Source organism: Homalodisca vitripennis, chromosome 6, assembly GCF_021130785.1.
Source record: "Homalodisca vitripennis isolate AUS2020 chromosome 6, UT_GWSS_2.1, whole genome shotgun sequence".
Lineage (NCBI taxonomy): Eukaryota > Metazoa > Arthropoda > Insecta > Hemiptera > Cicadellidae > Homalodisca > Homalodisca vitripennis.
The window spans coordinates 22,715,353-22,730,929 of record NC_060212.1 but is presented as its reverse complement, the minus strand read 5'-3'; the positions used below and the strand labels follow the sequence as shown (position 1 = coordinate 22,730,929).

Sequence of the window (15,577 nt, the reverse complement as noted above, 5' to 3'; positions counted from 1 at the left end):
ACAATCTGCCTGCTTTGACTGGAGATGCTGGTTCAGAGCTGGCTTTCCCTTCTTCCGAGGGGACATGACTTGAGATTAGTGTCCTTAAATTTTCCTCATATATCTCGACAGGAGGAGGCCCCTACCCCAAACCTTACCCACTTAGAATATCCTGTCACAAGCAGCGCAAAGGTCCTTAGAGGACTAGGTGCAATTTATAAGTTTCTTGTCTTAAAAGAACAACAAAACAATAACTGAATACCCCAAATACCACTTTGAACACGTACAATCTTTCACGGAAAGGCCTCTTTCATTCTTATATTTGTTCATTCAGATTTGTGAGTTAAACAAAAAATAATACCTAAAATCGATTGAAGACTTTAAAACACATACTTAGTTCCCGTGAATTTGAGGCATTTAGGACGGTTGTGATGGATATCACAAAGAAATTCAATTATGTTTATTCTGCACTAGCTCTCCAACGCAGTCCAGGATTTAGCTAAAGGTACCATGACTCGATACTAAACTAAAGTAATAACTAAGAGAATAAATCCGAAGATGAAATAGTAAGTGAGTGTTGGTGAAATCTATTACTTGAAGAGCTGAAAGATTTCATTTCAGACAGTCTGTTTTTTATAAGCACGATATCTAAAAAAACTGAAATGACCTGTACGCTCATAATTATGCATGAAGATTAATTAATTTAAATGAGGGACACTGAGTTTAATGATGGTGCATGTCGCTCCATCGAATTTAGCAAAGCGTTAGCGAATAATTTCTCATTGATCTTATGGGTAATGATCATGACAACGGGAAAATGCAAAACTAATAAAACTAAAAAACTGAGTACAACCATTTGCGATTTTTACAGAAAGTAAAAAAAATAAATAAATAAAAAAAACAAAAAAAACAATGTTACAGTGCAAAATCAAAGTGTGTAACAAGATTTGATTTCAGCACAATCTTCTGTTGTAGTGCCCTCCCTAGCCGAACGGAACTGTTATTATTTGAACGCTTTTATAATCCCCAAATCAATGAATGCAAATATAATTGTATCATTCAGCAGAACTACTAGAGAGAGACTTCATCTGGAGACTTTAATTTTGCGTGAAACTTAATTTCTACATAGACAAAAGTGAGTTTTGTAATGGTGCACGACCAGTCTTGAATTTGGATGAGTTAATTGAAGCCTATTGCTCAGTAGGATGGCAATTTCCTGTCGTATGAAAGAGGTTTGTAACAGTTTTTCGCCTGTCTGTTTGTCCACAAGTGTGGCGTAACCCTACCACGTAAGGAATTATTAACTTTTGAACCTTATCAGAAACATAAGACTGAACACACTAGAAATTGTGAAACAACGTCAAGGTCAGATAACAATATTTGTCCTAATTAATTTTTACAAGTATATTTTCGTAAACATTATGTATTGAACTCTATCAACTTCAAGTATTACAGTAGACATTTTTACACGTAGAGTGTTCTATTGTAACCAAACAATATACAATATGATAGCTGGAAGTGTAATTTGCAATACAGTCTATAGTGACGGAGTACGTATCCCATTTAAAAGCAATTCAGTGAATTATTAGACGTCACAAACTATAGTGATAACGACGGATATCACTAGAACTGGTGAGGATCATTATACTGTTCCCCTCGTCTCTTCCCGATCATTGTAATATGAGGGGCCGTTCAGGAAATGGAGGGGGGCAATATCGGCTCCCCTCTAGGGGTGGGAGACATTAGTATAAATTCAACACTTAAATCGAGAAGGCGTAGCTCCTTAGTTCCCATTAGGCTCCAATGCCTTCTAGATAATATGCCGCTATTTGAGAGGTAACAAATCAATTTCTGTTTTTCACAGAAGTTGCTATTTTTGGAAAGAATAACACAAACTGTAATGGACAATTATGGTGTTGTTTATTATACGCAATAATTATATCTATTTGATTTTTTCAATGTAACCACAGCAAGAAATAATAAAAAAACAGTAAATTACATTTTAAATATCAATAAAATGCCATTTATATTATAGCATTTACTGACCTTGAGGCCAACTTTCTAAGCAGTTCCTCACTCTGAAAGTCTAACGGAAACGTCACAAAGAACTTTGCGTTGTGAAACTATAAATCCGCGTGGAAAGTGATAGCTAAGTAGTGCAATGTTTATATCGCAGACCCAGTGAAAGTAGCGAGTATCAAGATAAGCAAAATCTTTTACAGAATCTATAATCTACTTACTTTTCATCTTCACAAGGGCGACAACAATAGTCCTTATCCTCTTGGGAATTTCCCACAAACGCGAAAGTAGAAACTAATGCAATATTTTAAGTTACTCTTGTAATGTTTTCAGGAGAATACTTTAACCTCATGAGATAATGATCCTAACTAATACGTTTATAGTAAATACAGACAGAAATGTTTTGTTAAATTATTAAAACTATGTTATTAAATATTAACAGTTACCCGCGGATTCGCACACAATTTCCTGTTGAAAACAGAGACGCAATGAGGATATTCTTTTTAAGTGGCGTTTCAAACAGTTCTCATATATCCTTCTGAAGGATCTGTAATCAAGGGTGATAGTCACTGAAGGATATTCCAATCTTTTGATCCATTTTAGATTTAAGTTTAAGGATGTGGTCCTGAAATCGGTGAGTAAATCTGTTTCTGTAAGTAACTCTGAAATTTCTGGAAGTTTTCTTCAATATTTCATTGCATTTTATTGAATAGCTCCAACGATTTCTGTAAAAATTGAACCATTTTATGCTATTTTGGAGAAATTCAAAGTCAAAAGGGAGGCTAATGTCGAAATCCTTAGTTTTTCATTAAACATACTTATTAATTTATGACATTTAATGATGTTCATTAAAATCCCCCCCCCCAAAAAAAGTTAAAGAAAAGCTTCTGCACGTATTATGGCATTTGTGAAGATTTAACTTACTTTGACAGATGAATAACAACAAACATTTACCATTACTCGTTTAAAAGTGTATTAATTATAACACTTATTTATTTTTCACGCTGACAGATGATTAAAGATATATTTACTACCTGCTAATCAAGCCAAGTCTATATAAATATAATGGATATCGCTTGTTAAGGGGGTTTTTATGACCAGTGATGCGTAGCCTGGAGGGATTTTAAAAGTATAAACAGACCTGCTTATTGAAAAGGGACGCTAGGAACATCCATGTAACTTTTCAGTACAAACAGTCCAGTAGTTTTTATATGATGCAATAAAACTCATACGTACAAACACAGAAACAACCACCACTATATTGTTATGTAACAGCACAGATAATAAATTAATCTTTTTTTCATATTTTGGTTGGTAATTAAAAATAATCTTCAATTAGACATTAAGAAAAGTATCTGCATCAGTAAATTAACAACTTTTAGGTTATAAAAGTATTCAAGAAAATAAATGTTATTTATGTTAATTATACATTAGAAAAAAGCCATCACTATAATAACTTTAAAATATTCTTACAATATCAACCGAAGACTCTAAATTTGGCACACATATTTGGTACAGTTCACACATCGTGCCACATACTCGGGTTAGACCTAACTGGTAACATTAGCGTCGCGTTGCCTCCAGTTGTACAGCGAAACAACAAATTTATGGTATCGGAAAGAGATCCCATAAAAATCTATTTACCGAAAGTAGAGCCAGGATTTCCTTGGAAACGCCCCTCTAAATAACGAACATTCCCTTCCTTCACATTAGGATTATGAATTATTGGAATCGGAAAAGGAAGCGAAATTTACTGATTCGGCTGAACAAGTTTTTCCTTTACCAGCGTCGAAGGCCGTATTTTATTTACTACAAGACGCTCCAGAATGTCTGAACAGTGTGCAAAACTTACCCGACCAATAAGTGGTAGAATAATACTTTGGTTTATCTGATAGTTATATAAATAAGTCATTATATTTATTTGGAGTATTATCCGGCTGTAATTTTAATTTATAGCAATGTCTCGTTTCACCTATAAAGTTGAGTCTTGAAATTGCTATCTCATTTATGAGGTATCCCAGACAATGTATAACGTAATAGGATTCCCTAGGGATAAAATGAAGGTAATTCATTCCAAGGAAGGATTTGCACGATTATAGGTATTTTATACGTAGAGTTTCACGGGAAGGAACATTTGGTAGTGTCGTCCTAAATTAACCTGTGAATGGTAACCTTACTCATTTGCAGCATTTAATTGTTTTAGTTTTGTATTATACAATTAACTAAGATACTGTGATGTTTAAGTATAGTGAATTAAATACAATTAACTACAACTAACCGAATTAATTTAAAACATTAAAATGTAATTAAAACTATTTAAATATCTTATATTTTGGTAAATAAAAATTTACTATTATTATATTAATTTAAAATACTAATGAATTCAGAGAACGTTACACTCTATCCTACAGTCATGGGTCTACTATGGACGCTGTTTCAGCAGCAAACATTGTTGGATGTTTTGACGATGTATTTACATAGATGGGAAATGAGAGTTTAGTCTTGACAAACTGTTGAACAATCGTCCCTTATTTTAACGAAGAAATTAAAATTGGATGTCGTTTTTAAATGGAATAGTGGAAAAAAGGTGACATTTCAAGTGGATCGCTTAAGCAGTTCTATAAAGCACTGGAGACAAAATTGGCGAATAGCTGGTACTAAAAGTGTTAAAGTATATATTAAGAATATTTCATAGAAATTTGTTTGTTTATTCTTGCTTATACAGTTACGTCCTGAATTATATATCTAGATTGTAAATAAATAAGTTATGAGTGAGTTACAGTTTACTGTATTTATATAAACAACCTCGATTATCAAATTGTGTGGTATAGTCGGTATTTTGCTTACATTTCAGATACTTCAAGATGTGATATTTCGCACAATAACGTAACAAAGCCTCTGCATCTATATAGATCTTAGAGTACTTGCTTTTTCTGTCTTTTTTACTTGAAAATTCCGTACTAGTGAAGTTTTTAGTTGATATATTTATTATATTTCTTTAGAATAAAAGTAAAGGAAATGGTTTAACTTGTTCCAAAATAGTGAGAGTTTAAAAGTGACATGCTTATAACGTAATTAATTTCAACGAGCTGCCATTTTGTACTGGGTTGAGATAGAAAGCTCTAGTTTCCACCGTTCTTTTTATTTTATCAAGACCTTTCAAATGAAGTGTTACCTAATGGTCTTTTATATTAAACATTTATAAGCAGCTTCTCCAAATGCCGTTTTGGGGAAATTGGAAAAGTTGTACATTGACTAAAAAGTTCACTTCTATTTCCTAGAAAGGTGTTCCGAGTTCCAATCCCTCCATCTTTATCCATCAAGACTAAACAGAGATTTAACTCACACTGCATACAGAAAGTAATATTTCTAGCTCAAAACTTACATGAAATACCAATTAAATAAAAGAACATAAGGAAAGTCGACAGAACACGTGCTTATGGACACCTTACTTATTTTTATATAAGACCATCTCGTGAAGATTTACTAAAAAGTTAACTTATATTTCCTAGACAGGTGTCCAGAGTTCCATCCCTTAATCCTTAACCATAAAAAATTATATTCATACTTTTAACTCACACTGTATACAAACATTAACACATTTGTAGCTCAAAATGTATATGAAATACCAATATACTGTATAGCCGACTAATTAAGCGGCTTACTTAATTAGTCACACATGTTTATGGACACACATGTTTGGTTTTTTATTTCTTTATTTTTAACGGACAACTATTTAAGTATACATCATCTCCTGAAGATTAATACAATGCCTCGAAAATACTATGTTATATTAGAAATAATGTTATAGTTATTTATAAACATCAAAAATAACTACCAGTTCAAGATTAAGTTGGAAACGAGTAAGTAATTTATCCGCTAAACCAACGCAAACCAACGATTTGTACGGCAAAACATTGGCTTTCATACCGCTTAAGTATATAACAATAACGAACAAGGAACTGAGTGAGTCAATGTTTATTTTCCACAGTGGGGCCGGGTGAATCGCAAAGCGTATCAGTCGGGGGGACAAGGCTAAGTCCGTCTCGTCCAGCTTAAGCCCGCTTGAAGCTTAAGCACCAAAGATAACTCAGCTTAAGCCTCACATCCCCCGAGCTACCTAATGTGACTTCTCTGTTTGTTACTTCGTTCTGGTCCGCTGAACTTTAAACTATAAAGCCTAGTCTGGGTGAAACGTTTCATACTTCTCTCTGGATTACTTCAAGAGTTACAAGAATAACAGGGATTAGATTATGTTGCACGGTTTAGAAAGTTTTTCGATTCTTTTAATTGTCTGGTACTATTCTGAATGTTACAGAGTGACATCTAGAGAAGAGCTTGACATAAAATGTAGTATGTACGTTTTTTCACAATATGGATACCACCATATTTTTTTAAATTCCTACATCTTGACCGGAGTGGTTGATAAGGAGTTTAGGAATAAACCAAAAAATAATAAGTCTGGGTTATATTCAAAAGTATTGCAAAACATTTGTTAATCTTCGATTCGTAAATAGTTCCATTCAATTTCAATTGTTTTAAATTATCACACTCCCCTAAATCGGTTTACTTCATAATAAATCAACATAGTCAAAAATAAGTTACGTATGTCAAGTTCACGTGCAAATAACAACTGTTATTTACTTGTACTAAAAACTATACCAAAGTTTGAGGTTAGGGGACTGATAAACTAATTAATTAAAGCCACAAACCAACATTTTGAGTATAAAACAGCTGTGTTTATTGCAAAATAATAATCACGATGACTATCACCTCAAGAACGAGCTAGAACGTCCACTTGTTTTATAAAAAAACAAGCAAAATATAACGTAGCCATAGTTTTTTTTTAATTGTATTTAGACTTATAGATGTGCAATACATTTCGTTATACAAAATTTAACTACATCTAATGTTTAACTAATTTTATAACTGTATTTCATTATGCAGTTCAACTAGTTAGTAAATAAAGATATTACTAAAGTGATAAATTATTTAAAGTGATTAATACGGGTCGATCTATATTTAAGTGTTTTTGGTGGGCAAGGAATAATGGATTATTTCAGAAGTTTTATATCGTGACTTAAAAAAAACATAAATAAATTCGTTTTACTCAGACTAGTTTATAATTTGAAACGGTTCAGATGTTAATTTCACTCTGTTGATGAAGAAGCGAAAATAATGAAGCCAGAACTTCACCAAAGCATGAGGATTTTGTAGTAAGCGTAAATTTATTGAGGTTAGTCTCAGTTTTATTATGTACTACGTAACAGGTTCAACAATTGGAGGTAGTCTTGTAAAATCATAAGTATTACAAATTTTTAAATTGTCTATAATGAAAAAATATGTATTCATGATTTGCAAATATTTTATTTATAGATATAACATTACGACACTTAATCAATTAACAACACAAATATGTAATTATACAGTATACAACCTTTTTTTCAATCACGTTCCACTTTAACGTTAAAAAATATTATTTTTTTAATCCTTGAGTTTTATGATTTGGGCTTCTTGAAAATATTGTAGGGTAAAAAGTGCGAGTACAGTATTACTCATTTACGTACTAACATAACAATTTAGAATGCATGCCTACACAGTTTACTCAACAAAGCTCATTTTAATTTTACGTTAAACAATGGTACTCTACAGCATATGTCGAATTATCCAGGATTGTGCAAAAAGGAAGAGAGCAGATCAATGAGAGGAACATGAATGAAAGCAGGCTTCATAGCAGGATATAATAGCTGGATTTAGTGTATTGGCATATTTTCACGAAATAAATATTATTTGTCGTGAAATAAATACATAAGAAGTGTTTAGGCTGGCTACACATATTTTATGGTGATTAGTAGGTTGAAATCCTTCCATAAAGGTACCAAATTGACGAAATGGAAACCTATATGTTATTTGTAGGAATGCATAATTTCACGATTACTATTAATATTTGTGGTTTTTAAAGGGCATATCTAAAAAAATATTCTAGTGGTAGAAAGCTTATTCGGAATTTCTTTTTCTTAGTGACTAAAATCTATTAAATACGCGCCATATTCAAAATTTCAATATCCATGGTAATTATCTTTTGGGGCTTAAACATACACCAATTGTTTCTAAATTCCTAACCTTAGATTTATTTCTACACCTTTTATTTTATGTCAAAATTTCAATTTGTTAACTAAAACTCATCTTTTATTTTCAGAGGTTCGTTACTAGGAATTATCACAACATAAGTGTTAGGTAACATTTTCTTACAAGTGATTTTTATACGAAACCAAAGTATTACAATAACGCAATAACACATGAATAAATTAAGGTTACTCCCAAATATTATTTAATAACAAGGACATGGATTGCTATCCACGATACTATTAGGCAGAACTTCTATTACTTTTGATATTTGAGCAAATTATTTATCACGAGGATTAGTAAGTAATAAATCTTGGTTTTATAACCTTGTTTCGGATCCATACGAGTATAATTAATTGGGTAGTATTATTATTCCTAACAAGAAGAAAATTAAAACACAAGTCAATTATCGATAGTCATACTACACTGAGCCGCGATATGACTATCGATAAGTTTGATATGAATGTATTTTTTAACAATGCCCCAATATAGAAACAATACGTATTTCACGAAAAGAGCTAATGTTAAAATCGTAAATAACATGGTGAATTCCATCTAAACAATTTCCTTTTATCCTTAAGAGTACGAAATTGTTATTTAAAAAACATTTTTGTATTATATATAACACAATTTTCCAATGAAAACATTGAGAATATGCGCTGTAGCAAATTTTACTTAAATTTCATACGGTTCAAAATTTAAATTGTTTGCTTGTACACGGTATTCTACTAAAGTTGTTTCTTTGCCTTCAAACAACTGTTACTTGCATGTTAAGCTATTCCAACGATTAGACATTACTTTAACTTTATCAGGTTTTCTAGTTAATACCGAATCAATAATCAACCAAAATCTACCTTTCAACGTACCCTAAAAGGTATTATGTAAAGAAATCGAAGTGTAGCCTAAAATTCATTACTACACTTTTTAAATTGTAAGTATTTAAAATTATTTTCTTATTTTTATGTAGTTTTCATTAGTCAATAAAATATTCTAAATGTTTGAAAAAGGTTATCATAGTGTTTTATTTTGTTATTAATATCGAACGGTGTCAACAATAAATAGAGAGGAAATAAATTTGTACATATTTTAAAAACCCTTGCTGATAATTAATTATAATTTATATAAGTTGAATTAGGCGTCGTTACTACGTCATTTTTGGGATTGGTTTAAAAATTTTACTACGTTAATCAGTTATACAGTTGGTAATTTTCAATTATCTCTAATACGTTTAGGTTGGTTCTATAATTTACTTCCAAAAACCTAAATACATTATTTATCACTCAACATCATTAAAGATTAATTTAAAAGTTTTTCAATTTAATAAATATATAGTTTATCAACTAGTTTAGTATCAGCTTTTATACATTGTTATCAACCCATTTGTAATTAAATGCATCAGGTAGTATTTTGAAATAAAAATTTATATACAAAACATATATACTCTAAAAAATTATTTATACACCAATATTAATTATTGTAAGTATAAACAATAATTAATTAACAAACCTGATTTATAATCCATAGAGGACACGCCGAGAATTTCCACACAGAAAATGTCCACTGATAGCAGCAATACGAGGACACACAACCTGAGGAGGTTGACAATCCCCGGACACCCATGACCCGTCATTTTATCACACGTGTTTACAGACGCACAGGCACACACACGTACAGTCCGCCACGCTTCAGCTCTGGAGCACGACTGATAGTTTCGCTGCGCTCGCACCACCTCCCCTCCCGCGCATTATGATGCGGGGGGAGTGACCTTGGAGCCTACTCATATGCCACGGCCCCTAGTCCATCGGTGGCGGCTGGTGTGTGGGCAGTTGGCGTGAATGTTACCCAGGGGTCGATAAGGTAGCGTGGCCTGTCACTCAAAAGGTACCCCGAACGTACGCGCGCATTAATTTAAATAGGCGGTAATTATAAATCAACTGAATATTGATTAGCTGTTACGTTGTCGGGTTTGTCCAACTTGTGTGGTCGTGCTGCTTCCTTGTTTGCTGGAAAGGTGAACCTCCCGTGAAAGCTAACCTTTAAACACATCAGTCAGGGTGGGGAGCTTGAATTTTAAACAATATGGTTCTCGGGTTCAATCCAAAAAACAAATTAAAAATTTCAACACATTTAATTTAACAAACGAATGTCTATTGTTCGTTTCTGAAGGACTATACAGAGTCAACTGCTTTGCATCACCGATCAGAGTTCTAGTCTGTACTATGCCCTAATACAAATATGTCTATGTTTAGCTTAAGCAGTAGAACATTGGGAAGGTTATCAAAAATAAATTGAAACTGGTCTTTTGAGATGACCACATACTACAAATTAAGATGTCCTTTTTTCGGTATATTGCTCATAAGTATGAAATGAGTGGAATGGAAAAAACCTCGAATTCAGCATTATGGACTGATTATACCTCATCTGACGCAAGTAAAGCCCGCTTACGCAGCTATTGGTTTTTAGGTCGAAAGTCACCTTAAATCCTTAGACCCAAAGTTAAGAGTTAGAGGGATTTTATTGTAACTCTCCTAGTTAACTTTTCGATAAAAGAGCACATCTTATAACTTTAAATCATTACAAATTTGATACAACCAAAATTAACTCATTTAAAGTGACTTTTGGTTTTCAAAATGTTCTGTCCTGAGTGCATGATCAGCCGCTGATATGTTAAAACAATAATGTGTTTGAATTTACTCTGATTGTGTTGTAGTGAATGCGTGTCCAGACATAACTTCGAGTGTGACTAAATGTATAGAAGATGTTAATAAATTTTCACGATTACGAGAAAATATTATATTCAAATGAAATAAAGATATAATTGTTATACAATTTTCTCTAAAGCTGTGTAGACTGCTATTAAAAATAAATTAAAACTCGAATAATTAATAAAAAACTATAATGGTACGTATATTTTTTACAATAATAGAAAATTTTAAAGTGGCAAAAATAAATGTAAACGTTGTAATAATTTACTAGTGGTAAAGACGAGATCTAAGAATAATACGATGAAATTTTCCATATAAACACGATTTGTAAAGACGTATTTCACAATAATAGTGTTTTTCTTTAAACTGAGGGAAATCTGACACGCTGCACAATATAATTGTTTTAACAGGTGACCACGTGTTAGTGATGTTGTTCGTTATTGTCTTCGTACAATACTCAAGGTTTTATGATCTGAAAAATTGGAATAGGTTACTTTGAACAGTTCATTTTAAACAAAACAGTTTATCATTTATTTCTTTTAAAATCGAGTGGCTGTAATTTCGTAACTATTAATTAACAATATTAGGAGTTCAATACGAAGCTTATGTCCCTTCATTTAATGTATACAATAATTTCAAAAATAACAATCGTTATTGAATTGAAGAATTCATTTATAGCTGTGTACCAAAATAACGAAATTTGTACTAGTTTTTATGGCTTTTAAGTGAAATATAGTTTAAAACCTTCACTGTAGTAGCTATGTTTCAATAATCACGAACACTCAGTGGATGTGTTAATTACACGTATTACAACTAGACCGCTATTGTAAACGTTCAGTTATGTTAAAGGGCCATAGTCTTAAGGTATAGGTCTAAGCAGAGATTATCATAAGTTTCCAGAGATCCAACATAGAGAAAATGTAACACCCAGCATTCAGTTCAATATTGCATGTTTCCGTGTATAGTTAAACAAAAGTGTACTAGGTTTCATTCTGACGCACTTTCGTAGTTAAAAAACAATCAGTGTCATTTTGCGTTGTAAAACTTATCTCACAACTTGAAAAATGTTTAGCTACGATTGCTTAATTCCAAAAGAGTTAGTGTATACTGTCACTTGTAGGCATAGAAAAATTTCATTTATGTCTACACACGAAGATAAGATTTGTACGCATGGCATCTTAAAAACGAGTTGAACTATAAACTTGAAATTTTGCATGGAGCTTTAATTCTGTATAAGCGACACTGAGGTCGGAGGTGCAAGTTACTCCATCGGGTTTCGGCTAAGCGTTGGGATCTCGATGGAAAGGAGAAAATAGCAGAATAAGTATATCAAACAAGCTGAGTACAACAAGTCATATGTGATTTTAACAAGTGGTAAATTAACACACGTACCCTAAACATACAGTAAAAAGTAACACATGATAAAATGGAAAGTCAATGTTAAAAATCGGTGGTAAGATTTTATTTCAATGCACTCTTGCATTGCAGCACCTTTCTCACATCACTGAAACGTTTATTATTTAAACACTTCAAAAAATTAACTCATTAAACAAAAATGAATGTGTCATATGAAAAGGTAACTCGATATAAAATAATCTGTAGAGTTTGAATTTAGCATGAAACTTCAGCCGAGCTAAGTTTGAGTTTTATGATGGTATATGTCCAACCATGGAATTTTGATGAACGTCATTGGAGTCTATCACTTATTAAGCTATAAAAATTGTTTTTTAAATAATTGCGTATCTACCTATCTGTCCGCAAAGCATCTAGAGAATGAAATAAGCTATAAAAGTGAAGGTTTAGAAACAAACTCAGTGAATTATGCTCCGCGACACTTCGTGGCGTACTACTGCCCTATTATAATTTACTCATGACTTTATGGTACATTTGTAGCACGAGCAAAATGGTAGATCTAAATCATAAAGTCCCATGTATAAATTTTAAACTTCAAATAATTTGTTTTTGATTTTCTTCATCACATCGATCACATAACCTTTAAAGTACAGGCAAGTACAGGTCACTCACAATGGGTTAAACTAATACCCACTCTATAAAATATAAAATGTTCAATTATATTTCGTATCTATTTTTTTATATCAATTCAATCCGAATTTTTGTTCATTGTCAAACAAAGAGAATTTCTGTAAATTTTATTGTAAGAAGAAATATCTTTAATATCTATAAATTATTTTTTCTTTGTTCCTTATTACAAGAACAATTTATTGCTGAACTAATGTAATTATTATTAATGCAGAAGCATTGATGTAAAACAATACGCTTGTAAAGTATGTTTAATATAATAAAGAAACCTTTTTTTATAAAAGTTTCTCTCTCGATTAGCAATGCTAGAGGGTTAGATATAGTTATATCTATACTGCAATGTAATCAATGATTCTTTATTAGTAAATGAAATTTGAAATTGAATTTTAGAGGCCATATGTAATCTGGGTTATGAGTATTCATTATCAGATTAAACGTATTGCAGATGTTCAGCAAATTACCTCTCTAGCTTACTAGCATGGTTGTTTGTCCGCATTTAAGGTAGCTGTTGTATTTTAGCAGCATATTTCAATTTCAAACTGTGGGGACAAATGGTTGTACGCACTGGTCAATATATAAAACATAAAGGTAATTGAAAAAAACTGAGGGTTCCCAGATTTTTCTGTGGCACCCATTTTAAAATTAGAAACGAAAACTGTGTTCAGCTTTATTATTCAACGCCCACATGAATCCTTTACAGATCCTGTACGTCTCTTGAAATTCTTAAAGGGAGACAGTAATAAATATTTACTTTACGACAAGCAAGTGCACTTTATCGATAAAGAATGGGAGGCTATGGGACGGCTAAGTTATTCGGAATTGTCGGAGAACTAATGGCGCGTAGTGTATCATCTCTATTGGCGAGAGGGGAAGGGAGCTAACACCCCTCTCTGTGCCACCCTCCGGTTTGTAGTGACGTCCCTGGGGTTATCCTGACCGCGGCTGTGGGTTACTTCAGCTCCCGGCCTGCCCATTACGGTTTATGTGGTCATAAATAAGAGTTAACTATTTATAACGCACTTTTTTAAGGAATTCGATCAGCGTGGGACAGTCCCTAACTCGCGGACGGACGCGGGCAAGTGAGCTGTGAGGTTATCGCATTACCGCCTTACATGTTCGTGGAATCCACCCGGGTGTATTGTGTTAGAATAAACTACACATATCAAGAAGATTATTCTAGCCTACTCTCTAACATTGAGCGTAACGAGGATATAAATTACCTAATGATTTCAACCAGGTAATTGTGCTTTTGGACCAGTTGGATACGTAATGGGGTTTCTAGACATGAACGGAGCTGTGGTGAGAAGGGTTGACTCAATGTGAATGTTGGGTTTACCTTCAGTTTACTTTCCTCTCAAGAAATAGTTTGAGCCGAACGCCTTGTATATTTTCAACCTCAGAGACCTTGTATATTTTCAACGTTACAGTGTACAGTGAAGAGGTATTCTCATTGTCTTATGAGGTATCCGATTTGTCTTACGCCTCAGGTGTCAATGCGATGCAAAGAGTTCGTTTTGGGCTTCTTCGTCGTCGACTTTTTTTGTATCTGTTCAGATGAATATGGCTACAGATTCCAGGAGTCAAGTTTGCAGCAGCGTAATGTTTCAGATGCTGCAATACGAGGGAGATAAAATGGAGGAAACTAACATTCACACATCAACAGATGACGGCCTACTCCTTTTGTATTTAATCTTATATTTTTATGCTTGTGCAGTAATTTATACGTAAGAAATAAAAAAGATAATTACAAAAGTAACACTACAATAAATATTATTAAAAATTACAAACGTTAAAATAAAAACCAAGGAAAATAATAGACAAAAGTAAAACAAGAACAGCGACCGAAGCAATATGATAATAATACTATTCACGTAAAACTGTCCAAATTAAAGAACAAATATAGTAAAACTATACCAATTTATTGAAATTACAAATTAAATACATAATGTTAATTTAATTTTTAATTTAAACCCTAAGTAAATTAGTCGTAGTCTATCATGCATGATGTTTTTAGAAATGTATGAAAAGTGATTGTAACAGGGAACCGCTATTCTACTCGTGAGCTCCATAGAGTATATATCCCTGCTTAAAAAGATAGCAAGAAAGTTGTAGCTCGAATTTTGTTATGTATTTTACACATTTTATATAAATAGGCATAATGCACTTATCAATAACTAAGTAAAAAAAATACAAACAGTTACAGGTAGAATCCTCCGGTTGTTACATCTCGAGGATACAAACACCTTAAACTACTTATGGTATTGGAGTATAATAGGTTTTTTTAGTATAATGAGACGTCTTGTTTTCTTGATATAAGAATATCTTTGTATTTTAAACAACAACGTAAGGTTATATTATTACTTACAGGAAGAGAACGAAGTAAGGTGAAATAAATGTATGAAAATGTACATTTTTAATTCATAGAGCTTACAAAGTTACGCAACAATCCTCTGTAAATTACACAACAGTGACATTACTGTACTTACGGTATTTAATTTTTCGTGCAACATTAACTACCTGTAACTAATGCGATAACGTTGTTCAATATTCGTTGTTAGAAATATTTACGTTCGGTTATTTCTAACCGAATCGGCCCACTGTGTGCAGACTAATCACCATTTCGATCATTTGTTTTCCGTTCCGACGGAAGGGATAAAACAGAGTAATTATGAAATCATAAAAGCAAATAAAACGCTAATTCAACATCG

At 32.5% G+C, this 15,577-nt stretch overlaps 1 protein-coding gene across 2 annotated transcripts in view; it reads right to left on the bottom strand.

Moving 5' to 3' along the window:
- Window positions 1–9,813, bottom strand: part of LOC124364159 (limbic system-associated membrane protein-like) — a 349,797-nt gene extending 339,984 nt beyond the window's left edge. For both annotated transcript variants that reach the window (XM_046819407.1, XM_046819408.1), the window contains exon 1: window positions 9,631–9,813. In XM_046819407.1, coding sequence (XP_046675363.1) covers window positions 9,631–9,754 — 124 coding nt within the window. In that variant the 5' untranslated portion in view covers window positions 9,755–9,813. The remainder of the gene's footprint in view (window positions 1–9,630) is intronic.
- Between the last annotated feature and the right edge of the window lie 5,764 nt (window positions 9,814–15,577).